General features: G+C 47.1%; 1 protein-coding gene across 2 annotated transcripts in view; it reads right to left on the bottom strand.

Annotated features, from left to right (window-relative positions):
• The window catches only part of Camta (Calmodulin-binding transcription activator), a 560,381-nt gene that overhangs the window by 334,571 nt on the left and 199,637 nt on the right, over window positions 1-26,173 (bottom strand). The window contains exon 3 of one of the 2 annotated variants that reach the window (XM_065430476.1): window positions 14,580-14,723. The exons of the other annotated variant lie outside the window; for it this stretch is intronic. Within the exon in view, the coding sequence (XP_065286548.1) occupies window positions 14,580-14,723 (144 nt within the window). The remainder of the gene's footprint in view (window positions 1-14,579; window positions 14,724-26,173) is intronic. 2 annotated transcript variants of the gene reach the window in all.

Here is a 26,173-nt window from a genome sequence, read left to right as displayed (position 1 = left end):
CAAGGTTTTGTATGGGCTTAATAAACCTCAGAACGCCTAAATTAGTCCCCAGGTCTCCATTACGGTCTCTCACATAGCAGCCATTTTTACCTTAATATCGCAAGGAGGACGGCAACACAATAGAAAACGACAGTACAAGCGCTAACGTCAAAATTTCACGGAGCAGCTATTAGAACGTTCCCAGTTGTAGCGTAGGCGTCCCTCGGCGTAACCTCGCTTGCGACACTGCTCGCGCGTTTTAGTCTTGTTCCATAGCTGGCTCCGTTGCCGCTCATCACCGCCAGCGTTCCCATACTGCCCCTCGATCTGCGAAGGCGCTGACGGCACTGACCCACTGCCAGTCGGTACGGTGATCTCGGTCCTAAATTCTCTGCCTCGATATATCGCGAAATGAAAAAAAAAAAAAAAAACGTATTCAGCTGCGTTCAAATTTCGCATTATGGAATATCGTAATCATCGGACATTCTTTCTTTTTTTTTAGTTTTAGTTGGCCCTTGTCTTCTTGTTTTCTCTTGTGTCGTCGTCTTACATGCGATATTAAGGCGAACATGCACACGCACGAACTCGCCCAAAATTCGGTTCTCGCAAGCTTTGGGACAGACGCAGCAATCAATCTATCGTCTATGAAATTCCTTAGACGAACTAGTAGTGCAATTTAGCGACGGGCCATCTTATGCGCAATAGGCTGATTCGCGCGCCTGCAGACAATGAGCCAGTAGAATGTCTTCTTCGATAAATGTGTAGGAGCGGATAACGATGCCGATCACTCTTTGTTGAAGACGAAGTACGACTCTCGTCCCAGTTCGCAGTGCTTTATAAGGCGTTTGAAGGTAAGCGTCTCAACGAGCCGCTCCGCTCAGTGAAAGCTAACATTCGCGTGTCCAGTGGAAGAAGGAGTCGCCATTCATTCAACCACCGCCCTGCGATGACACGTGAAACCGTTTCGTGTCATGCAGGATAATTAAAAGAGCTTTATCCGGCATGCAGCGCAGTGTACGTTGAACTTATTTGACGTTTTCTCCGTGTGGACGCGGTTCGACGTAACGCGAATTTCAGCCGCAAGGCGGTTGCAAATAAAATTTTTTCCCGGCTTTTAAAACAAAATCCATTTAACGCCGATTGGCGGCACACGTACCGGGCCAAACGTTAGCAAAACGCGTTCTGCGCTAGCCCGAGTGGACAAAAACGTGAAGACCGGAGCGAGTCACACCGTGTGAGTGGATAGAGAAATATAGGGCAAGCGTCAACAGGTCGAGTGCTACCGCGTGTGTCTCTGCATGCCTTATTCTGTCCTCGTCTTCCGGGCGGTCCCCAGCATATCATAAATTACCAACTCGCCCAAGAAGCATCACAAACATGATAATCTAAAATACTTTATAACTCCTTTATGTTCTTGGTTACCGTTGAAACGAAGAAAAGTGCCTCGATATTTATTGTCGTGCTTAACGGTAGGCGCTGGTATATTATTTGAGTACTGCTTCACTGCATCGCATGAGCCAGGACGAGAATATGATGCAAAATGTGTAACAATCTGCAGTGCAAGGATGCACTTTCAATTGCCAGTTTCAACGAGGACGTCAACTAAGAAAATTGTATTTCAAGAAAAAAGAAAGAGAAACAAGGTAACAAAGGTTATCACGACAGCAATAAAAAAAAACTTGATCGCAGCTTTTCAAACACGCGTGTTTCCAACCAATTATGTATCCTCTGATGAAACTCAGAGAAATGAAACAAACAAACAAACAAACAAACAAACAAACAAACAAAGCGTTGAAGGTATACGGCTTCCCGTCGATGGCATGCCTTATCATCGCAGGCTTGCTCCAGGAAGTCCCGTTTGAGATCGATACTTCTCGTGACGAGCGCGAACCCCAACCGACCTCAATTAGCGTAGCAACTAGCTCCCGAAAAAAATAAAGGGAGAACGACAAACATCAAAAACAACCCCAAGCATAACATTCAGACACGCGGCACCTTCGCACATCCCAGTTTCCGTGTCAACAGCACATCGGGAGCACTCAAAACGCCCTTGGTCGCGTGACTCCGCCACCCTTTTTCCGTGGCAGGGGAGTCATGCCCGAAAAGCACACCACCCGCATTCTTTCCCCATGCCACCGTCACCACCGCTACCTTCTAACCCGTGCACTCAAAAAGAAAAAGAAGAACTCTCTCTTCCTCGTATTCTCTTCCACAAGGATGCCATCATAGGTGCAGCTGCACACAGACAGACAGAGAGAGAGAGAGAAGCCCCATCCCGATAACCGGGTCCTTTCAGCCGAGCTTAATGGAGCGATGCACGATTCCCGCGGTACGAGCCCGACGTGGCCTGCCGCCGCCGGGTCCTGGCACCCTGTCGCGCGAACGAACGTATTGTCTACCCTCACGCGGCAAACTCGTGGCGTCGCCTCGCAACGACTTGTGCTTCCCCCTTTCACAGCCACCTCTCCCTCTCTTCCGTTTCCACCCTCCGGTCCTTCGACACTTCCACCACCTTTCCCTTCCCTGTCGCGTTCCGTGTCGCGTACGCGAAAGGGAGAGCGACTTCCGATAAGGCGCATAAAAGGGGAGACGCATTCTGCGACAGAGCGTGTGTATATAATGCCGCGGACGCTTCCGAGCGCACGACAGCGCGTGTGAATAGACAGCGGCGTGTGACGGAGAAGGAAGCGGTGTCCAGTCGCTTTCAAAGCTCAAGCAAGCTAGCATCGGGAGAGGGAGAAAGAAAAATGACACGGGAAGATAAAAGAACCGAAGCTATGCTTGTTTCAGCGCTCGAACGCATTCACAGCCATGCACGCATGCAACGCGGCCTGGAACAAAGAGCAAACGAAAAAGAAAGAAACTGGGCCAAGCGAGGTTTCTCTGCCGTCGATCTCTCGCTCACTCGTGAGGCACCGCCTGTCGGCCTGAATGCGTACGCGAAGCCAGCGGTTCCCGCCATTCCTTTACGCCCGGCGGAGCGTGAGAGAGAAAGGTGAGTTCATTACAGACTCGCCAGAGATTACGTTCGCTAACGGCTTCAAAAGCGGGGGACTCTAACAGATTATGCGGACAAAGAGGTGAAAGTTGTACGCGACAAATACAACGCGGGTGAGGTGAGGTGAGGGCTGCTCGTTAACACTGCAGCAGTTAAGCTGCTGTTCGACACGCAACCAAACGAAATGAAGAACGAAAAAAAAAAGGCTGATCGACCCGGAGACATTCAGTGCTGTGATATGATCAAGACTGACGATTCATGCTAGCTTAGTTATTACACCTGCAAATGTGATGGCCCAGAATATCCTACCCCAGTGGGCAATGCTCAGTGAAATGAGCAAACAGCGTAGCAAAAAGAAAAAAAAGTCCAGCAGCACCGCTAAACGCTGTAATAACCCGGGACAATAAGACGAAATTGTGAGTAGGCAATAGGGGTGCTTTAGGGCCGCACATGTTCGTTATATCCGGAACACGATGTCTCCGCCCACATGGAAATTTCAACAGCCACAACGTCTCCATCCACAATATCCGAGCTTTTGTTATAGCTATAACTCCTATCATCGCGGCTCCACCGAGGAAATCACGGTGTGGAGAAAGTGTGCCGTTTATCTGAAAAAATTTGAGGACGCTTAAGCTTCGCCTTTAAGAGTGGAAGGCGATAGCATTCAAAGATCCCCGACTGCTTATCAAGCTTCCCGACAACTGCAGCGTATGTAAGCGTACTGTTTACCGGGAAACGCTGGCGGCAAACGCTATGCACGAAGGCGGGCTTCCCGGTAGAAACGCGGCCGCTTGCGTGGATCGCGATGCGGCGGAGGCGAGCGCCATCTGGAGGTGTTGCAAGGAACCGGGCGCGCTGCCTCGTAGCCTCTGACATTCACGCGCATGTGCGCGTAAATGGCGGACGCCGTGTCCGGTCTCTGAATTGGTAAAAGCGCTGGAAAAGGGGCTTGCTAGAGTTTTCGCGTAACAAAATTACGTTTACTCGTATATTCGTTTACTCGTTTACTCGTATATTCGTTAGCTCGTGTACTCGTCGCTTGCTCCAGACACACACCTACCCTAGCCCCGCTATCTTACACCACTGCTATCCGCGTTTGTATCCAACAGACGCGTGTAAAACATGCGGACACAGAGCAACGCTGCGACACATGCTCTGGGAGTGTGCCGGCAACAACGGTAATCAAAGCAGCTCCGTTGGCGACGCGTCCATAATCGCGGCTGTTGCCAGAGTAGGAGGAGGCTCGAGCTCCGTTCTTCCCAACGCCGCCCCGGATGCGGGAGCCGCCGGGGACCTTCTCCGTAGGCGTCGCCGCCGCTGGGAGGCGGCTATCAGAAGTTCAGAGCTGGCAGACCAGCTCTTGGCCATCCGGCAAGCCGAAGATGCCGCTCGAGTTCAAGAACTTCGAGCCGTCACCTGAGTCCACCACATCAAGAACTGCCGGACTATTATTTACTAAAGTTTCTTCTTCTTCTTCTACTCGTATATTCAAATTACAATCCAACGCTATCATGTCCGTAGGTTGCGCGTAAGTCGTACTTTACGAGTCTGTACCTATTTTAGCTTGAGAAATTCAGTTAGTTCAGTAATTTCCTAGCGCCACATGGAGGAGCTGGGCATGCGTGGTTAGAAAATTATTTTGCCGAAACGACACCCGAAACGACAACGGATTTCTTGCGACCCGGGGCACTTAGCGCTGTCGCGTTAAAAATTGGCAATGACGTTTCGAAATATCTGCTCAGATATTTCACGATATTTCTTCGGCGACTTTATAACTCCGTTCACGTTTATTCATCTTCTCTTTGGAATAGCTTCAGCTTTAAAGAGAAAACACACGCACATGAACAGAACATTGTACTTTGTGAAACCAGTGTAAAGAAAGAAAGTAATAAAATATAAAAATTGACCGCCGTTCCACTACTGTGAAGAGGGGTGCAAGCGAAGCTCGGCATCAATGGCTCTTCGTTGTCGTAACGCCTCGGCTTCGCGCTCCCTCACGGCGAGGTCGGCACGTCGACGACGAGCCCTTTCTCGAGCGAGTTCCCGGTGGCGTTCATCAAACGCCGCCTGTTCTCCGGCCGAACGCACAACGCGCGGCCCACTCCCGCTACCGTTCCTTCAATACAGCCTACTCCTCGGCAGAACGAGCCGAACGCGGCCTTCTCATGTAACTGGCGGGAAACGGCGGGCGCCGAGGCGAGCGAACATGCGATCACACCCTTTCCCTCTTCCGGCGGGAGTGCACACCTGTGATTGGCTCGCACCTTGCGCTGCGTCTACTTCATGCATATAAAACATTGCTTTAAAGGGTGCGTATTATAAACCGACAGTGTGTAGTAGTGTACGCTCTGTAATATACCTTCAGTTTTGTTTTGCATGTAATAAAGAAGAAAAAAAAACGACAGTGGCTGAATTGGTTAGCGTGGTGGTCTCGCACCCCGAATGTCGGTGGTTCGAATCAGCAGCTTGACAAGCAATATTTATTTTCGCGTACCTTGGATTTCTTTTCGTACGGCAACACCAACACCGACACCGTCACGAGTGACGGCGTCGGTGTTGGTGTTGTGTTTGTGTCACAACCGTAGCTTGTGACGGCGCCGTCACCGACGCCGTCACAAGCTACGGTTGAATAAGGAAAGAAAAAAAGACAGGATCGGACACTATAAGCGCTACGCTCACAATTGATTTGGTTATAGTCACTTATAAGACCAGACGAAAACGCAGAATACAATGCGCACGCGCACAAGTTTATAAGGTGAAAGGAAAACAATTCACAAAAGAGCATATCGCCTCCAAAACAAGCGCACAAGGGTAGCTGACGGAATCCTTGCCTTTCTTTCTTGATATGAAAGGCTTCCAAAAGTTCGCGAGCAGTAGTCTGTCCAGAATCATAGCACCCGTGGTACCTGGTCTTCTGTTCTCTGCGTTGGTTTTATTCGCGATACAGTGGCGTCGCCAAGTATCAACGAACCAGCCCCAGCAACAACTTATTTTAAGGACCTTGTAATCGGACAAAATTGCGGAGCATGCCGCCACTCACGGAGCAGTCACTATTCGTTGATTTTCGTAACAAGCTATCCAGGCACGTGGGTGTGGCGGTAAAATGCGTTTTCAAACAGCCGCTTATGCTGCCACCGCTGAACAACTGAAACTGCTACGCGTGATCGCAGCTTTCTTCTCCTAATTCTGCGCATCGTAAGACAAATGAGACGCGTACGTCGCAGCGACGTCTCAAGCGCAACCACGTGGAAGCAGATAATCCTGTTTAAGTTTCAGCAGGGGCAGCGCCCAAGGCTGGGGCAGAGAGATGGCTAATAAAAAAAGTAAAGGACATTTCTAAGGCCGCAACTACGGGAAGCCAACCCCGATCAAACCCGATAAACGAAAGGGCTCGCGAGCATCGCCAGACGCCGGGCGCGAAAAGTGGACGGGCCAATCGCGCCAATGGAAGCTCGCCTCTTCCAGGCAACGGCCGCTCAAGAAGATCGAAAACGCGCTTCTCGGAATAGCGCCAACAAACGGAAACCACGTGCTACATCACGTGTCAGTGATTACAGAGTCAGGCGAATCGAATTAAATTCCCACAGTTTGGTGCATCGGGTGAGCGATATCGTGCAAAAAAAAAATAGGAGAAAAAGCTCCGCATTGGGCTCTCGTCACTTGAGCGGCTTTTATGCAACTAGCAGGACGCGGTAGCACAAAAAGAAAATGTATGGTGCGGACAATGAGCGCGCTGTATGTAGTACACATACGTTCGCCTTACTCGTGTTGCGTTATTGCGCACACACCACGGTGGCTCAGTGGCTACGACGTCCTGGTGTTGACCGAGACGACGCGGGCTCGATCCCCAGCCGCGAAGACCACGCATCGACCAGAGCGAAATGCAAAAATAATTTGTGCACATGTAATTAGGTAAGGAATTCAGGCGCGCGTAAAACAAACCCATACAGTCGAAATTAATCTAGTTCTATACACGACAGGCTCCCCTATAACCCAATGCTCTGGGAAGCTGCCCAATATAGTATTGCGTATATGGTCGTAGAATATGTGCATATGGCACAATATGTATAGATAGACTGTCTGGAGCATTGCGTTTGCTGTTTTGAAATATCTGCCCTCCCTTTTATCCTTATTCCTTCTCAAATTTCCTCCTTTTACCTCAAGTCATCTTTCTCGGGATGCAGACAAGCATTATAATAGTTGGTCGTCATTGGTGGATCCAACCTCTCCATTATTTAATTGATTGAATGTATATGTATAAAAAGGGCTGGTGCTTGGGTCACTTTTTCAGAAGGATCTAAAGAACCGGATTAGTCTACGCCTCCTGGCTGGACGCCTGTTACAAAGGCGAATTACCGGAGCGACCCGAGTGAGACGCTACAGCCGTAACAAAAGGGCGGCGTAATCTGTATATACGGCCTTGCTAAACTCTCTTTCTTTCGTGAGTGATAAACTGTTGCTAGAATTCAATAGATCGCCTAGGAAAGACAGAGGTTTCCCTCTGCCTTAATAATGTCTAAGTTCCGTGCGATTCTACACTAGTTATCCTTCTTACTGGTTTGTTTTTGTTGCGTGCGCGTTGTGCGGGAGACAAAGATGAAGAACAAAGGAAAAACGGAAAGAGTTGAACGTGAAAAGAAAATCCGGTTTTCTACCCTACAATGGCGGAATAGGAAGTAGAACGACGACGGGAAAGAGAAGAGAAGATTGAGAAACAGGGAGCACGGATATACGACCAGAGCTGGTCGCCATCACCGAACTCTGACCACAGCACACGATCACGTGCAGCACCTTCAATACCAATTAAGGCTAAAGTCGTTTTTACATAATTGTTGTCCTTAAGAATTGTACAGCAGTGCCTTCGTCACCCCCTACAATAATGGATTTCCTCAACTGAAAAGAAAAAAAAAAGAAGCCGCAGAGCTGACGAACGCAGCACCACGACAGTTCGCCAAGCATTCATACGATCGTTCACGCACGTTCTTGCATTAGTTATACCATAAGCCCCGCGAATTTAAACGGTTAGCCGCCCGCTACGTGACTGTCGAGAATGTTAATCGCCTTTTTTCTTTCCGCACGGTAAATTGTCAGCGGAGCGTCTCGGGCTTCGTGCGGCAGCCGTTTGCGCCTCGTTCGCTGAAGCGAGGGGAATTTCGTGTGCCAACGCAATTACGCCGGAGCCCATTCTTTTCTCTTTCCGGGAATCCCTTTTTGGACGACCTGAAGGAAATGGCAACGCGGCGACCAAGCAGGAAAGCACCGCCGCCGCCTCAATCTGTAAGGACGATGGCGCGATCGCGTGAATCCCGCCATTGGCCTGAAGTTATGGCCAATCTGTTTGCGTAGATTTGGTCGTCTCCGCTGGAAGCGACAACACACGGAAAAAGGAAAAGGAGATAGATAGATAGATAGATAGATAGATAGATAGATAGATAGATAGATAGATAGATAGATAGATAGATAGATAGATAGATAGATAGATAGATAGATAGATAGATAGATAGATAGATAGATAGATAGATGGATGGATGGATGGATGGATGGATGGATGGATGGATGGATGGATGGATGGATGGATGGATGGATAGATAGATAGATAGATAGATAGATAGATAGATAGATAGATAGATAGATAGATAGATAGATAGATAGATAGATAGATAGATAGATAGATAGATAGACAGACAGACAGACAGACAGACAGACAGACAGACAGACAGACAGATAGATAGATAGATAGATAGATAGATAGATAGATAGATAGATAGATAGATAGATAGATAGATAGATAGATAGATAGATAGATAGATAGATAGATAGGCAGACAGACAGACAGACAGACAGACAGACAGACAGACAGACAGACAGACAGACAGACAGACAGACATACAGATAGATAGATAGATAGATAGATAGATAGATAGATAGATAGATAGATAGATAGATAGATAGATAGATAGATAGATAGATAGATAGATAGATAGATATATAGATAGATAGATAGATAGATAGATAGATAGATAGATAGATAGATAGATAGATAGATAGATAGATAGATAGATAGATAGATAGATAGATTCAAAACACCCAATGTAGTCAAAGAATGCTAATCGCGTCAAGATTGGAGAAGAGTATCGCTTTCTGTACTGTAACCTCCAATACATATGTGCTATTTGTCGTCCTTTACAGCTAGAGCGACTGAATCGTTCTGCACGAGGAAAAGAACGAGAAAGAAACTGAAGAACTAAGGCCCAAACAACGAAACGTTCCTTTCCTTCGAGCGCTTCCTAACCTTACGTGAGGCCTCCTTACAGCGAAGGACCGATGGAGGAAGCAAGCATACTCTGAAAGCTCCCTTCACCCGTCCTCACGTAAGGAGCGGTTGCCGCCATGCCTGGGTTCGAGATTATCTCTTAAAAGCTTTAGGCGAACACCAGAACACCCCTATTCAATAAAAAAGGTTGTATCGTCGCACAATCTCTAAGTTGATGAGCTAATATAGAGAAGCGTGGACGCTATTTTTTAGTTTTGTTTACTAAATCTAAAGAAGCAGTGCATTACAGTGCGAAACTTGATGTGCTCCAGCAACGCTGGCACGCCGGCGTCGTGCAACGCCTAGCAACGCTTCCATGCCGCACGCGTGACTGAAACGAACGTGCCTGGCAAAACGTACCGTGCTCGCGCTTCTCCGAAGGTGGGCGACAGCACGCACGCGCAAGCAAACGTCACGTGATTAAGCAGTGAGGCGAAGTGCTCGTTCAGGGCCAGGAGCGGCGTAAGGACGCATGAAGGTAGCTTGGCCCAAACAATAAAACGCTCCTTTTAGGGGTGTGCGAATATTGAAATTTTCGATTACGAATCGAATACGAATAAGGCGAAGAACTCTCTTCGAATATCGAATCGAATATCGAATACATATGTAGTATTAAAAAATTGCAAGAGAGGTAACAATAGATTTATTACCCTTTTAAAAATAACATTGCATTTTACAAGGTTGCTTCAAATTAAAGAGGTACTCAATTATAGATAATGGACTCAGGTAATGCCCTCAGTCAGGTAAAACGCTTGTTACAGATTGTCGTGAAGGAAAATTAACTGCTCAATATGGCCAGAAAGTAAACGCTCTCTATGCACTGTCACATTTCTACCGGTAGAAAAGACTCTTTCACTAGGAACTGAAGTAGCAGGGATCGCCAAGTACTTCCGGGCGAGTGCACTTAAAAGCGGGTACCTGAAGCGGCCAATGGACTGCCACCACTCACAAGTATTCATGCCCCTTTCCAGAAGAGGCTTTTGCGCGTAGTCTGTAACTTCCCTCTCAGCGGCAGATGCCAAATGTGTCTTCTCTTTGTTCATCACTAGATCGTCAAAAGCATTCCATACACTCGATGCCACCAGTGGACACGAAGTCGACGCTGGCACGGCGGTGTCCCCACGGTGTTCCACGACGGCTTCCTGGAGCTCCCTTGTCACAAGGTTTTTCAGCCAGATCATCTGACCAGATGCCTGATGAACTGTGGCCATAAAGCGCGGATCAAGAAACATGCCTAGGCTGGCCACTTCATCAAATTTCCACTCCGCACAAAGAGCCTTGATACATTTTGAATCAATGTTAGCAAACCCTGAGTTGCCTTTGCAACCTTCAAGGCAATGGGGCATTGCAAAAATAATTGGAATTATAAAGCTTGGTGAAAAAGAAACCGAAACTGATCATGTCTCAAATGCCTGAAGCAGATAGACTGAAACAGAGCATACAGATAATGGCAACTCAGGGTTGCAAAGGCAACCCTGAGTTGCCTTTGCAACCTTCAAGGCAATGGGGCATTCCAAAATAATTGGAATTATAAAGCTTCGTGAAAAAGAAACCGAAACTGATCATGTCTCAAATGCCTGAAGCAGATAGACTGAAACAGAGCATACAGATAATGAGCGAATCATGCGAAGTTCTCAGTTAATAAACATGTTCTTAGGAGAATGCGGAGCAAGCATACAATTGGTTAATTGCTCAATTATTCGCAGTCTATCCGAATATTAGCCGTTTCCACCGTTATTCGGCCGTCCTCGGATATTCGTGAATTTCCGAACATGCATTTCTCGAATCGAATACGCTTCGAATATGGAAAATATTCGATTCGTATTCGAAATTCCGAATATTCGCACACCCCTAGTTCCTTTCCTTCGAGCGCTTCCTAACCTTACGTGAGGCCTCCTTACAGCGAAGGACCGATGGAGGAAGCAAGCGTACTCTGAAAGCTGCCTTCACCCGTCCTCACCTAAGGAGCGGTTGCCGCGTGCCTGGGTTCGAGATTATCTCTTCAAATCTTTCCGTGAACACCATTATTCTATTAAAAAATGTTGTATCGTCGCACAATCTTTAAGTTGAATAGCTAATATAGAGAAGCGTGGACGCTTTCTTCTAGTTTCGTTTACTAAAGTTAAAAAAAAGTGGCGCATTACAGTGCAAAACTTGATGTGCTCCAGCAACGCTGGCACGCCGGCGTCTTGCAACGCCTAGCAACGCCTAGCAACGCTTTCATGCCGCACGCGTGACTGAAACGAACATGCCTGGCAAGACGTACCGTGCACGCGCTTCTCCGCGGGTGGGCGACAGTGCGCATGTGCAAGCGAATGCCACGTGGTTAAGCAGTGAGGTGAAGCGCTCGTTCAGGGCCAGGAGTGGCGTAAGGACGCATGAAGGTAGCTTTGGAGCTACCTTATGCTGAGGAAGCACCAAGGAAGCCTTCACCGAGGGCCCCTCAGTAAGGAAGCTTTCAGAGTGACATAAGGTAGCCTCACCCCAATGAAGGCTTCCTTAGTGAGGTAAGGAAGATTTCATTGTTTGGCTTCTTATGCTGAGGAAGTACCAAGGAAGCACCAAGGAAGCCTTCACCGAGGGCGCCTCAGTAAGGAACCTTTCAGAGTGACATAAGGTAGCCTCACTGCAATGAAGGCTTCCTTACTGAGGTAAGGAAGATTTCATTGTCTGGCCCTAAGACGGCGGTCAAGGCTAGCGCAGCGCTTCCACATGCTTCGTTGGCTGTTGCAAAAGATCTCATGAAGCCGTTGGTATGCCGAAAGGCTGTCTCTTTCTTCCTTTCTTCTTTCTTTTCCTTTCATTCTTCCTTTCCATTCATCTTTCTCATTTTTACGACAAGTGCGTTATCGTATGTAATATCTCAATTTCCGGAGCGTAAACAGCGTATGCAAACTTCGCAAGCTAAATGGTGCTGGGAAGCTAGGCTGGCGATTATATCCGCTCAGCCATCGGGGATTGCGAGCGCTTCCGGTCCAGTGCGGAGAGGAGAGCCTTATGGAAAAGCACAACCAATAAAAGGTGGGTCAACGATCGACCAGCGCAGTGCATACGTTCGACCTGGCTAAGTTTGTGCGCCCCCCTTCACCCACCCCCCACACACACACCCTTTCATCACCTCTTTAACCTGAGTAGAGACTGCCTGTCTCGGGGCAGAATTCGCGAAGCTTTTTGATTGTAAGCACTGTTGGTCATCGGCCGGCGCCCTTCGCTAGTAATACGTCTAACATCGGGGTTGGCTGGCATGTCGCCTTAGGCAAGCTTTAACGTAAAAAAAAAAAATCATTCTTGTAAATATGGCCCTTAGGGCCGAATTTGACGTCGCTCGTCTCGTTATGACGTCGATCGCTGTTGTGAATTACGAGATCCGAACACCGCTAAACCAGGAAGCAGTTTCATACGTAAAAGAAGCTTTGTGAATGTCGTTCCTGAACTGGTACCAAGTTGATTTCACAAGAAATGTAATGCTGTCAGTAGTAGTGGCTCTCAAACGATCACGTAATGCCTCAATGATAAAGTGTCAGAGGTATGCATGGGTTCACAATATCGGAGGCACTGTCACCAGAGATATTCGCTAAAGCATGCCGCGTATAAGACACCCGCGAAATGGGAAAATACCACCTTACCTTTTCGAAATGAGCAAAAGCAAACGCAACGCTACCGCCACAAACAAATAGATTCCTCTCCCGCTAGGAAAAGATAATTATAAAAGAGACATCACCCTCCGGTAAAACATCTTCACGGGGCCCTCGCATAGACTTATACATTGCGGTCCACTGTTAAAGGGGAAGCTACAACGGACACCTCCCGCATTTAAGCTGCAAATGTCCGCTGAAACTGCGTCAACGCACTGCACGTGGGCACAGATAAGCCCCACCAACCGAACGCTGCAAAGCCAGGCGATTCCACACTTGCAAGAGAGGAAAAAAAAAATCGCGCGGGCTTCACTTGCTCGTATTTCCATTAACGGTGGACCGCGCACTGCCCACACGTGAACGAGCACGTCTCCGAGCGAGCGAGCGTGAAATCGCACGCTGCTCCAGTAAACAACAGCGACGTTATATCCACCGGCGATGCGGCGTCGGCGAATGAGCGAGCACGTAGGCGAGCCACTGGCTCAATGAATCACTAACCGAGGGCAGAATTAACGAGCTACCAGGGGGCAATGAATAAGCGCGCGAATTAACCAGTAACACTCTGTCGACAGCTCAAGGATCTGGCGGCGGGGATCAGCGCGGAGACGCGAGCGAGATCGATCCGTGGAGAACGGGTGGCAGTCGGTCGTGCATACGCGGGCGAGAGCAGCTTATGCATTGCAGCGAGAGCGCAGTGCTCGTGAGTTTTTATGGCTCAGGTGCATCAAGAGTCATGCATAATGTAGCTAGCATCAGCTAGCTGCAGCAGCAGCCGTCACTTCGATTGGCGCGCTCGCGGCAGTGCACTCGTGCGCTGCTTGCACGCACTCGGAAGTGGAGCTGCATGATTTAAAGACGTGCGTGTACGCCTTGTCGAAGGAGAGATGGAGGCACACGTAGCAGCGGTGACGGATTTGCGAACATGAAAACGAGCGAGAGAGATGGAGGAATATGGAAAGCAGACGGCACCAAAAGTCCCGGCGGCAGGGACGGTGCGACTACCTAAGAAGGAACTAAAGCAAAAATAAAATTACAACGCAAAAAAAATGAAAACACGAGAAAGCGCGTCGCGCCCTAAAGAATCTCGTAGACCAAAGCGGGGAGACGTTCGATAAAATGGCATTTCCGCGGCGGTCGTTTCGCATTTGCTTCAGCGGTACGGTATGTTGAGCCGCGTCATCCGCGAGCGTATGCGGGACCAATTTTGTGCAGGAACGCGACCGATGCGAGACGCGAACGCGCAAGAAGCGCGTAAAAAGTAAGCCAATCCACATCGAAGCATTCTGAGAAACTTTCAAGCTTCCGTGTTAGTGACTTGTTAGTGTTGTAGTTCCGTGTTAGTGCTGCAGATTGCTGATTACGAAACCGTAGCTCACAAGTTCGCCATAGTTCAGTGAAGGAAGATTACCAAGTACGCGAATAGGTTCGTATGTTTTGCTGACTTCGTACCACTTCGCCGCTTTAGATCATCCCCTCGGAACCTCCATACTGGCGATTCCAATTTCTTTCGTACACACAAACAAACCCACATCCACTCCCCCCTCCCCCACACACACAAAGTGATGATTTTATAAAGGATGCTGGAGTGCTAGAAATGTGTAGCACGAAGCAAGCTCAAGATAGCATCCCATTCGAGCTTTACGACAAATCTCACGTTTGACTCCGCCCGCCTTGGGAGAATATAGTGGTTGGTGAGCTCGGCAGCGTCCGGTACCATTCCAGCAGGAATCTGTGTGCTCTTGCCTTCGAAGATCCACATGGGAGCAATTCCGTGAGGTTACCACTGTATCATACGCACCTGCGAGAAAAGAAAGCACAAGACGAAAGTAAGCAATAGTGTTCGTCCGCGAAAACTTCTTAGCTAAGGAACTGTTCATAAGGCCATAAATCAGGCGATCGTGATGTCAGACGTATCATAACGAAAGGGACCACCAAAGAAGAGCCGGCATCACTTACGAACGAAACGATTTGGGAACTTTCGAATAAACATTATATAAAAGTTGCGTGTTGAGTGAATGGTTTAGCGAAATCGAAACATAACGATCGTAGAACAAGACCCAAGCCTTATTAGAAGAAACGGTCCTTCAGCTAAAGTTTAACACACTTAGGGGTGTAATTTATTTCCAGTCCGTCCTACATCGATCAATCGCATGCGCTTCTATCTTATTGTGAGCTCGTTTCATCCTTGACATTACGACGAGTTAACATTCGGTCGGCAAACCCGACAAACAAGTTCAACGTATATACGATGCACACCTTTGCCAAACACTGTTAGGCAAATATGGAAAGATGAACGACTCGAAACACAGTAGGTTATCCAGCAGAGTTAAGCAATATCTTTCGCTGCACTGACTTAAGCAAAGGAACATTAAAAAATGGAGCTCCAAAGTAATAGACGCGGTACTCAGAAAGGCTACGTCTGCGGAAGAAGGCCAATGAAGGGCCTCATCGCCAGGTTTCAAATTTGAATTGAGCTCTGAGTTAGGCGGGCTAGAGAAGAGAAAAAAAAAAGAAGAATCGGCAGGGACACTTAAGACTGCTTACGTGTGGGAATGTAAAAGATTATACTGCTTGTAGACCTTGGAACGTCACGAACTAACTCATGTTATACACTCATGACGTGCCGTCATGACCCTCGCGCCGTCACATGCCCAGTAACGCACGATCGAGGCTACACTTTTAGTCAGCCAGAACTGTGGAGCCACCCTAATGTCGGGGAAGCGTCTCGGACCCGGGAGACCCGGGAGACCCGGGCTCGATTCCCGCCCAGACCAAAGTTTACCACTTTTTTATTTCGATATCATCAATTCAGATTGTTTACAGGGGCCTCCCTGATATATTTCATGTCAATCCAAGCATCTTTTTTTACGTGTTTTACTCTTTGCGCCTTCGGCTGTTTCTGGTGCCATCTTCCGGTCGCGCCGACTACGACGCATTTTCGCTCAGTGGCACATATAATGCTTTCGCATTAACCTCCCCCCCCCCTCCCCCCAGCGCGTAATGTAACAGCGTAATCAAGCTCGATTTGCCATCGAATGCAGGAGCATACAAAGCGCACAGACAACAAAAGCGAGCCATGCTAATTTTCTGGAAACCTCAGTTAAACGCACCACTACACTACGCAAAGCCAGACAGCAAAGCCCGGCAAAGACAATGCAAATGAAGGGCGCGCGAGGAATGAGAAGAGAAATTTAAAAAAAAATCGCGCGATAGGACCATAAATAGCGCGATCCGCGTGATGTGCTCGGCAACCGCGTTAGAAAGATAGATGACCCTTGCCTCCTTTAATTTCGTACGTCTCGCACGAGCCGCCGCTTCAGCGCGCTGCGCCACGCGCGTGAGAGGTAACGACTTTCATTTCGGGTCGACACGTAAAAAAAAAGCAGCCAAGAACAAATAAGTTCCGACCGACGAGCGAGCGAGAGCAAGAGCTTTAAGAGAACACACAAACCGATCGAAAGACGTCAAGCGAGAACTCAAAGCGAGCAATGATCAAGGGGAAGAAAGAAAAAAGAAAGGAAGAAGAACACGGGGCGCAACAAGAAGCAAGCGACTAACAAGAAAAAGGAAATCGAGAGAGAGAGAGAGAGAGCAGAAGCAAGAAGACACTTCAGAAACTAAGGCGACGGCGAAGCAATTTCGTTAAACCACGTCTTCCCTCCACTACACTGCCGCCCTTCTTTCAGACTTCTTCTTTCTCCTGTCTTGTGTGTGTGTGTTTTTTTTCACCCCCTCAAATTTTTCTCGGGCAATTTTTTTTTCGCGAAGTTCGCCGCAACTACTTTCTCTCCCTCTTTACTTTTTTTTCTTCTCGTTTCGCTTAGGTCAACGTCTATCTATCGAGGAGGTGGCGCGCGACTCCTTCGCGGGCGGTCGTTTAACTTTTAAGCAAACGCTCTCTACCAAGTCCGACGGGGCAGTACACGCAGTGTCTTCCAACACTGGCGAGTCCCACTCACGGCCGCCGCGCGTTTCCCGAATTAGAAGGACTCACTCGTCGACCTAATCCCCGACGGCGTCAACTCAGCGAGCAGTCGAGGGAGAGAGAGAGACTGCGGGCCGCTGACAACCACCGCCGTTGAGGTTAGTGTGATAAAAAGGCGCGAGCGAGAGAATCGCACTGAATCACGTCGTTCTGTCCACGTCGTCGACGCTGACGCTGTCGACTCGCTAAAGCCGGTCCTGCAGTCAGCCCCCACTGTTTTCTATCTTTTCTTCGAAGAAAGGAAGGAGTGGTTTAAAGATGTGAGCCCCGATTCGATTAGGAGAAGGTCAGTAAATCGAAACAGGAAACGAATAAAAATAAGGAATGGAGAAACGAAGTGAAAGAAAGGGAAAAAAGAAAGAAGTTCACAAGGCCGGCCGCGTCGAAATGTCGTGGGGTAATAAGGAAAAGAGGTAGTTTGTTTTTTAACTGGTTTTTCGCGTACGCCCACAGGTGCGGGGGCCGTCCACTGTCACCGTTCCATTACCGTCATTGTTAAGACAACGTATTGGGCGGTGTAATCGTGAAATCTTAATTTGACACTCTCGATGAAGGTGAGAAAAGGCCCGTACATGGAAAGCTACGACGGGATAAACTTAAAAAAAAAGACACGCAATGTCCTCGCGATGCGCAGAACGAAAGACGTAATTCCGTGTGAGAGCGGATTGACAGACATGCGAGCAAAGTAATAAGAGAAACCGGTTGACTCACGGTGATCAGTGATCGAAGTGCTGCGAACTGAAGAAAAGGAATGCTAGCGATGGTAGCACTAAAGCTGTAGATATTTCAATTTTTCGGCAAAACGCCACGCCGAAAGCATATTTCAGGGCAGCTAGGAAAGGCATCGATGACGCCATGCTAATGACGGCTGAAATGCGAAAGCGTTGTAGACAGCAGAAACAAGAATAAATACGCGACGACAGTGCTTCAACTCTGGTGCCTTGCTTGTGACGTTCACGCCGTTCACCGTTTGTGAACTGTGACGGCTCGAAACCTCGCTTCAATCTAAAGGCCTACGTAATAGAATGTGACAACGCTTCGTGCTACAAAGTTACCCTTTCATTGCGCGCCGGCTTTAATTTCACTAAGCAATTGTATTGTGGTTTTCTTGATGCCCCAACATCTCCTCCTACGGTGTATGCTAGTGAACCAGAACTGCTCCCGCGTTAATTATTTTGCCTTTCTTTATCCCCTGTTCCCGTTTCCTGTCGCACAAGGAACCACACAGCTCCTTAGTTTCAAACAGAATTCGAGATAGCAGATGGCGAGCGCTGTCCTGAGGCAGCGCCACGCGCAGTGCTCTCTTACTGGTTTTTCGAAGTTTTTCCGAGACAGTTTTTCTTGCACTACGTTGCTGCCAGAACAAAATGCTGCTACTGCAAAAAAAAGAAAGAAAAAAAAAACCTGGAACTGAAGGTTGTGAAAGATGGCTTCGCCTCAAAAAGACACTTCACGCAACAAAGGCACCTCTACAGGTGCAAAAGTACGCACTGGCACTTCGACATTGAAGGGAACGCTTTACTACAGCCACAGATGATTCCCTATTCTACGCATTCTCGGCAGTTCCAGCTGAGAATTTCAAACAATATACACAGGGAACTATAATTACAACTGTAGCACTTTTGCTATAGAATATGAGACGCACTGCTACATACCAGTGCAGACCTGGGACTGCGAATTCCCTCTAGTATCACCCAATATCGCGTCGGCAACTGAGGTAGTCACGAGAATCACCCTCGCTAATCATGTAATCGTTGCTGAATACGCCGACGCATAACGGAGTACAGGCTAAGCGCGTTATATCAACGGTTGTATCTTTGTCAACAATGCAGCAAAGATAGAACGCGTTTCAAATTTAGCTCTAAAGAGAAAGATACAGAATGAGCGAGAGAGAAAGAAAAAAAAAACGGTACAATACCTAATTTTGATAATTTGTTGTGCTTCAATATCGATTCGTAACGTGCCCTAAAACGGCAAAGAATGCTTCGCAAAAACAAGACCCTTGCAATTCGATATGCAATTCACACAACTGCTCCTTTTTTGTTTATGAACTTGTTGATAGAGTACACAAAGGGCGAAGGCAAATGCAAACGTCCCAAATCAAGAATCTTGACAGCCGTGCGACAGGGTAGATTCATACGGCATAAAAGAAAAACCTCGCCATTAACTCAGCGAGTCATCGATCAGGCACGAACAGAGAGATGGCAGATTATAATTCGTTTTGTCCGCAGCTTTTTCCGCTGGTCTCCAGTATCATGCATGTGTTTGTTGCGAATAAACTTATTATTATCATACAAACGTGACAAAGAGAAAGTGAGGATGACAGATTCGATCACCTATGCAAACAATGCGCCGGTGGCCAAGGCAAATAAGACGACCAAAGACAGTTAAAAAAAATTACCGACGATTACGTTACTTCCTAATGCGAAATTTGAGCGCAGCAAATAAGCTGTTTCACCTTTTCGATAGATTGAGGCAAAGAAATCGAGCAACACATGTATGCGCTATCACAGAATTTTTTTTTATTTTTCACACGTATTCCTTTAACAAAGACTCCACTAACAGTTCTTGACAGTCATGAAGGAAGCTTTGTGGTCGGAGAAATAGACTGATATATGTTCGACTTGGTACACCAATGCTTGATTCTCAAAGACGAGATCTATACAAGTGCCTCGCGAGGTTGTCACAGCCGTGGGACGCGTTACGAGCGAGAGGAACGGGATGTTCTCCCGCATAAGTGTTAGGAAATTGCTGTTTGTCTTTATGTCAACATTAAAGTCCCCCACTACTAACATCGGTGTGGATCGATGGACGGTTAATGCGAGTTGCAGGAAGTGCACGACGTCTTTCGTGAGTGCGGTAGGGGCGAAGTAGGCAGCTACTACCAGCAAGCCGTTGGGCAACTTTGCGGCGCACAGTTCGCCAACTTCAAAGTTCGAGCCGGCGCTTTGACAACCGGAGACTCGCAGGAAGGGGTGGGAGGGGGGCGGCGCGTACACTTAGCGGCAAACGATGGGGGCAGAAGCGCGTGCAGCAAGCGGACAACACGATAAAGGGAGGAGGGAAGAGATAGCAGCGACTGACTGATGCCGCTGACGCCGATAGTGAGTCAACCCCAGCTGCGGAGTTGGTTTCAGGGACAACGCCGCCGATGCCGACACAAACAATATGATACCCTCGCTTCCGCAGCGCTAAGAACCAGGGGGGGGGGGGACCCTTTCCTCCTCTTTCTGCATGGCGGCGACGGTGTTCTATGCAGTCACGTTATCTTGACTCTCTAGCGGCGTCAGCGGCATCCAGCGGTATCAGTCGGTCGCTGCTAGCGCTGGGGGGATGAAAGGGGGGCGGAGCTGGTTACGAGGCCGACGACAACGCCGACGCGAAACCCAGGAACGGACGCCAAAGAGCTGCGCTCTAAAACACACGTATTACAGAGACAATTAAGAGAGTAAATGGTAGCAATACTTGACGATCCAAACTTAACCGCCAGCGGTCGGCGACTATGTTGTATTTACTTGCAGCAACGGTTTACTTAGCGGCCGAAGTTACATATGCCTTGTATGCGTAATCAAACCTGCGGCACAGACGAGTATTGATGTGCGGCGTGTTTTTTGCCAGAAGAGACAGTCTGAGTAAGCGGCTGGTAAACGATACGAATAACCAGACAATGAGAGAAAAAAAAAAGAGAGAAAGCGAAAAGTGCACAACGACACATTACTGGAACGACAGAACGGCCCACTCCGGCGACAGGAGAATACCGTAGCACTCTGGCATCCAAGTAAGCACCCGTTTACTTTTAATTCATTATAGCCGGATTTCGCTCACTTTGGAAGGTATATAACAGAACACTCGAGGTGTGTCGAGCGCGCGCGATAGCATCACAGTGTCCGCTTGTAAGCTTGTAAGAAGTGCGAGTTGTAGAAACGTCATTTTGATAGACGAGAGTTCGAAAGCCGCGCGTGTCACACGCCCCTGGCGTAGACCTTTTTCTTTTTTCTTTCACAGATAGCAATGTCGGGACTGCGCATTACCAGCTAAGTACACCGTCTGAGGAGCTTCACCATGACGTAAACCTTACTAGCGCTTTCAATTCTTCGCCCTTCGTACTAAACTGCCCGATTTTTTTCCCATTCTATTTCTCGTTTTTTTTTCGAGGCCTGTACGAATGCAATGATTGCAGAACTAGCCAGTTCTCCTATTACAAGTAGATCACTATAACAGGCGGCGCGCGTGCGGAGTAAAACAAATGAGCCCCAGAAATGTTTTGTGGCCGCTTTTTTTTCTCGCTAACCTGCTGAACTGGAAAAAAAAAACTGAGCAAGCATTTAACGCTTCCGAATTTGTGCCGGTAATGGTCCATTTATATACATTCTTCATTGTAGTAAGCAAGCTTGAACGCGGCTGTTCGCAACTGGCACCTATCAGCCGCGATCGCTTGGAATTCACAGCGTTCTGCTATAAATAATAAATTATCACCGGCCATTCCGACGTCATTTCGGTTGAGGCAGAACGCTAAAAACACTGGCAGCCGGTCTCGGGAGGTGAAACTTTAACGGGAAAACTTCGGTGCGGACTCCTTTGTAGTTCATTATGTTACTTTGCAACCTTAAACCCCGTTAAATGAAGGAGATATTATTTGATTACCACCATCGTCGCCAACAGCTTACATTATACCCACTGTAGAAAGAAAGCTCGTATACGTATATGTGTGTTGTAAAATATTTGAGCATACAGTGGCAATAAAACATTAGACAATTTTTGGAACAAAATGACTTATGATGTCCGTTCCAGCATGGATTCCGCAGTGGCCTTTCCACTGTGACGCAGTTGATCGAAACCATTCATGATTTCTGTGTTGCTATAGGTGCCTGAGTGCAGGTCGATGTTATATGCATAGATTTTGCGAAGGTTCCTGACAAAGTTTCACACCGTAAACTGCTTTTCAAGCTTCGCAATGTCGGTCTTAGTGCGGATGTTCTCGATTGGATAGTAGCCTATTTAAATGATCGCCAACAAGCAGTCAGAGTGGCAGATACTATGTCGGGAATTCGTGAGGTGTATTCGGGCGTGCCGCAGGTTTCCGTATTAGAGCCACTACTGTTTCTGCTATACATTGATGATACCTCAGTGGTTGTCCAATCACCTGTAAAAATTAAGCTTTTCGCAGATGATTGCCTGATTTATTGTCCGGTAACATGCAGGGAAGATCAATTTAACATCAACCAGTGCCTTCAAAACTTAAGCTCGAGGTGTCAAAAATGGGGTACGGAAATTGATTTTTTTAAAAAGACACTTGCACACACATAATAAAAATAAATGAAGTGATCTCGTTCACAATTAATATTGCTGATAATATACTATGTAGTTTCAAATATTTGGGTATAGCCATAAGAGATAAATTGAACTGGCGTCCCCATGTTGAAAATATTTGTCAATCAACATATCAGAAGTTGTGCTCCCTGCAAAGGAAACTGCGCCAAGCGACGAAAGAAGTCAAGTAGATTGCATACAAGACATATATCCATGCGAGCCTAGAATACGCTGGTGCTGTGCGCAGTACCCATCAAAAGGTTTTGAAACATAAACTAGAACGAATTTAGAGAATGTCAGTTCGCTTTATCTGCTCTAAATATCTACGACGTGACTCGGTCACTGAAATGTTAAAAGTAGGTAACTTGGAACCACTGGAATCAAGAAGGCAGAAGCAGCGATTGAAACTGCTTTTTCAAATACTACACGCAGAGGTGAAAGTAAACAAGGATGATTATCTAACGCTATTTCACTAAAGGTTCCCACGAACAACACGCAGTACATTCGTGCAACCAATAATAGCTCGAACAGACTTATTCCGCTTTTCCTTCTTTCCTAACGCTATTAAACTGTGGAATGAATTACCGAATGATGTGGCACAAAAAGTACTGTGAGTGATTTTGAGGTTGGTCTTGATTAGTATTTCGCTCAAACTGTATAGCTTATTATTTGTTCCTTGCATGTAACTGTTTTTTTCTAGAAATGTTCTATGTGTTACAAATGTTCTCCTACAAATGATCTTCAATGTTTGTTCTATGTACAATTCAATTACTGACTCTCCCTGTAACGACCCTCAAGTGAGGGTTAACAGTATAAATAAATAAATAAATAAATAAATAAATAAATAAATAAATAAATAAATAAATAAATATGTTTCAGTCTGCCTTCGCCTTCCTGTGCCGACTCCCCACCAGGGTTCAACTTTTCTATAAATATGCTCGTAACGCTTCAATTTATAGACATCTATAGTCAATGATATTCGTAAGCTGCCGCTGATGAATTTGTTGGATATGTCATCTTATACACTAGACTCTATTTTTTTCCTTTCTTTCTCTTCTTCCATTCTTTCTAACGGCCTTTTCCCCAACTCCTTGCAGGGTAGAGAACCGGAGTTTTGCGTCTGGTCAACCTCATTTCCCTTTGCTGTTTATTTCTCTCTATATATCATATACTCGCTGGATGCACGCTAGTTGGGATTATTACGCCTGAGGAGGAAACGAGCCGATATAGCGAAGCACTAAGCATCCACGTAAGGACGAACTAGAAGCAAAATATTAAAAGAAAAGCAATTACAAAACACTGGCCGACGAAGACATGCATCCCGGGATCGCATCTTGACAGTTGTAAACGATAACAAGAATTAGCTAAGGCCGGGGTGTATATGGAACGCGTTTTCTGATTAGCTGTACCTTTCCTTATTTGCATTTGCGTCTTCTTTTCTTTTTTTGGAGGCTTAGTGTGTTTGTGAGTCCAACTCAGGTGCGCACGAGAAAGAAGTAGCCTTAGTTTTTCACAAGTGCGTCTTAGGTTAGGCGACTCTGATATAGGCAACCTTCCCGTTTGACTAAAGTTATTACACAAACCACAATAAGAAACGTGTGCGCGCGTGTTACATGTGGAAAGGCGTAGCGTTAGTTTCTCAACTCTATCTTGCGTAGTCTGGCTTAGTCTGCCGTAGTGCAGTCTGCCTTAGAGTTCGTCTACAGCTATCAAACGAGCAAACGTCGACAAAAAAAGTGAGAGAACGTGGGTAAAGAGAAGGAGCTCCAAGTCTAAGCGGAGGCGCGAAAAGCTAACATCATCGCGTCGGGTGAACCCACATCGCACCCTGAATGCGGAGCTTTTATGTGGCGCCACAAATAAAGGCGCCAAAGCAAACACGCACCCGGCAATAAGAACGAGCCGAGATAAAGAAGCCGCCGCCAGCAAAGAGCGCGCAACGCGCAGGCAGCAGAGAAGAAGCAAGGACCCCGGCGGCGGCCGATGGAGGCTGCATCCTGACAGCGCTAATATGGCCGCTCCACGTGTTGTTTTCCCACCCGACGGGACTTCTCACCACGGCTCCAGTACAAACGTCACAGCGGTGTTCCGTTCTCTTTCTTGGCTGTGAGTGCGAACCGCCGTGCGCTGAACTTCTGCCACTCGCTCGCAAAGCTAGCAAGATACGTATCTCACAGGAGCCTGTCCGTGCAGCGGTGGCGAAGATGTAGCTCTTCGCGATGCATAGGTCTTAAAAACAATATCAAAAACACGCGAGCGTGCGCGCACGTGTGTGTGTGTGTGTGCGCGTGTGCGTGTGCGTGTGTGTGTGTGTGTGTGTGTGTGTGTGTGTGTGTGTGTGTGTGTGTGTAGAAAAGAAGGTAGAAACTCTGTAGAAAGGTAGAAACTCGCACATGCATACGCGGCCCAGAACGTGGAGTTGCGAGACTGTAGCCAAGTATGCACAATGCTGGCTGGCTCTTCTTACGTCCCGTATTTAAGCGCATCACGTGAGCGAGATATGTGGTGGAGTGAGGTAAGAAAAAGTGAATGATTAAATAGAGGGAGGGATCTGCCGACTTAATGGGGATACCGATACCTTATAGGACACTGAACAAATAATCTTTGGAAACTGCACGTGAAACGTGTGATTAGAAAAGAAAGAAAAATAACACAAGTATTTTTTTTTCCTAATTATGCACAGGAACACCAGCATTTGTACGTTATGGTGACGTCGGAAATTTCACAGGGCTTCTTTTTTTTTCATGTTTAGGCATCTGCGGTTAAAGTACGGGACACTTGCTAAGTTAAGGCTTCGGCTCATTAGGAATGCAACGCAGTCCACAATTACTGAAACAAATTAACTAAGCCCTAGCAAACGGCGTCAAAATCTATGACGTCACGTCGAGTAGGTAAGGGAAGTTCAACGTGGCGTCGCCACACGTCTGTCGCGCTTGCATCCTTTTTCCCTAATGCCCCTTGCCACTCCGGCGCTCACAGAAAGAGCGTATTTTATAGTATTTTAAAAGTGTAGTTCATTAATATTGCTCAACTTGCATTTCTATTTAGTGTCATTTTATATTTCGAAGATTACAATAGTTCAGGACAGAAATTACCAATATTTACCGAAAAATAATTCAAGCGCTTTTTTATTACTTTAGCTGTTGCCTCTTTAAAGAAATACACAGACTGTGTTCGCTGAGGACGCTGTGAACAGGCGTTTCTTGGAAGGTAAATCGAACAGAAGCAAGGCAGATCGAATGGACTGCGCCAAATACAAACGGAAATATTCATGAAGTTTATGAAATATTCACTTAACGGCAGCAAAAGTTTTCGTTGCCGTTATACACTATTTTTATGTAGCACGGGGCCGTACATCGGATAGGCACCGTTCGGCTTTGAAACACCGGTTGGCGAACAGATTGATTGATTGATTGATTGATTGATTGATTGATTGATTGATTGATTGATTGATTGATTGATTGATTGATTGATTGGCAATGTTGAAGGCAAGTCTAATTTGCCGACGGTTTCGGAGTGCCCGGCGGCATATTGGGCTTTAAAATTATTCATTGAACGGAGGATGATTACTCATGAAGTGACTCATTCCAACTATTCAGAAGCTAGCCGCCAAAAGCGAAGCACAGTCCGTATTTGTGTTCTCTTGAAATCGCCAAACATATTAAAATGCCGAAGGTCATTTTCTCGCCAGACGTATACACGACACACGAACCACACGCGTACAGCGTTTTCCGAATGCTCCGATAGCCAACTCGCGAGTATAGGCGAGGTTGCAAGCAGCAAAGAGGTACATGGAAAGGCATGAAAGCTAAAGAGAAAAGAAATAAGTCCGGTTTACTAACCTCCTCAGCAAAAGGGAAAATAGGATTGAAAGAGAGTCCGCAAGAGAGATACCGATAACTAGGTAAACGAAAATCGGCTCACAAAGTTCTGCATTGGCACAGTTTGATGTC

The sequence above is a fragment of the Dermacentor albipictus genome, chromosome 2, assembly GCF_038994185.2.
Source record: "Dermacentor albipictus isolate Rhodes 1998 colony chromosome 2, USDA_Dalb.pri_finalv2, whole genome shotgun sequence".
Lineage (NCBI taxonomy): Eukaryota > Metazoa > Arthropoda > Arachnida > Ixodida > Ixodidae > Dermacentor > Dermacentor albipictus.
The sequence above is the reverse complement of the archived record's forward strand: the minus strand, read 5'-3'. Positions and strand labels throughout refer to the sequence as shown.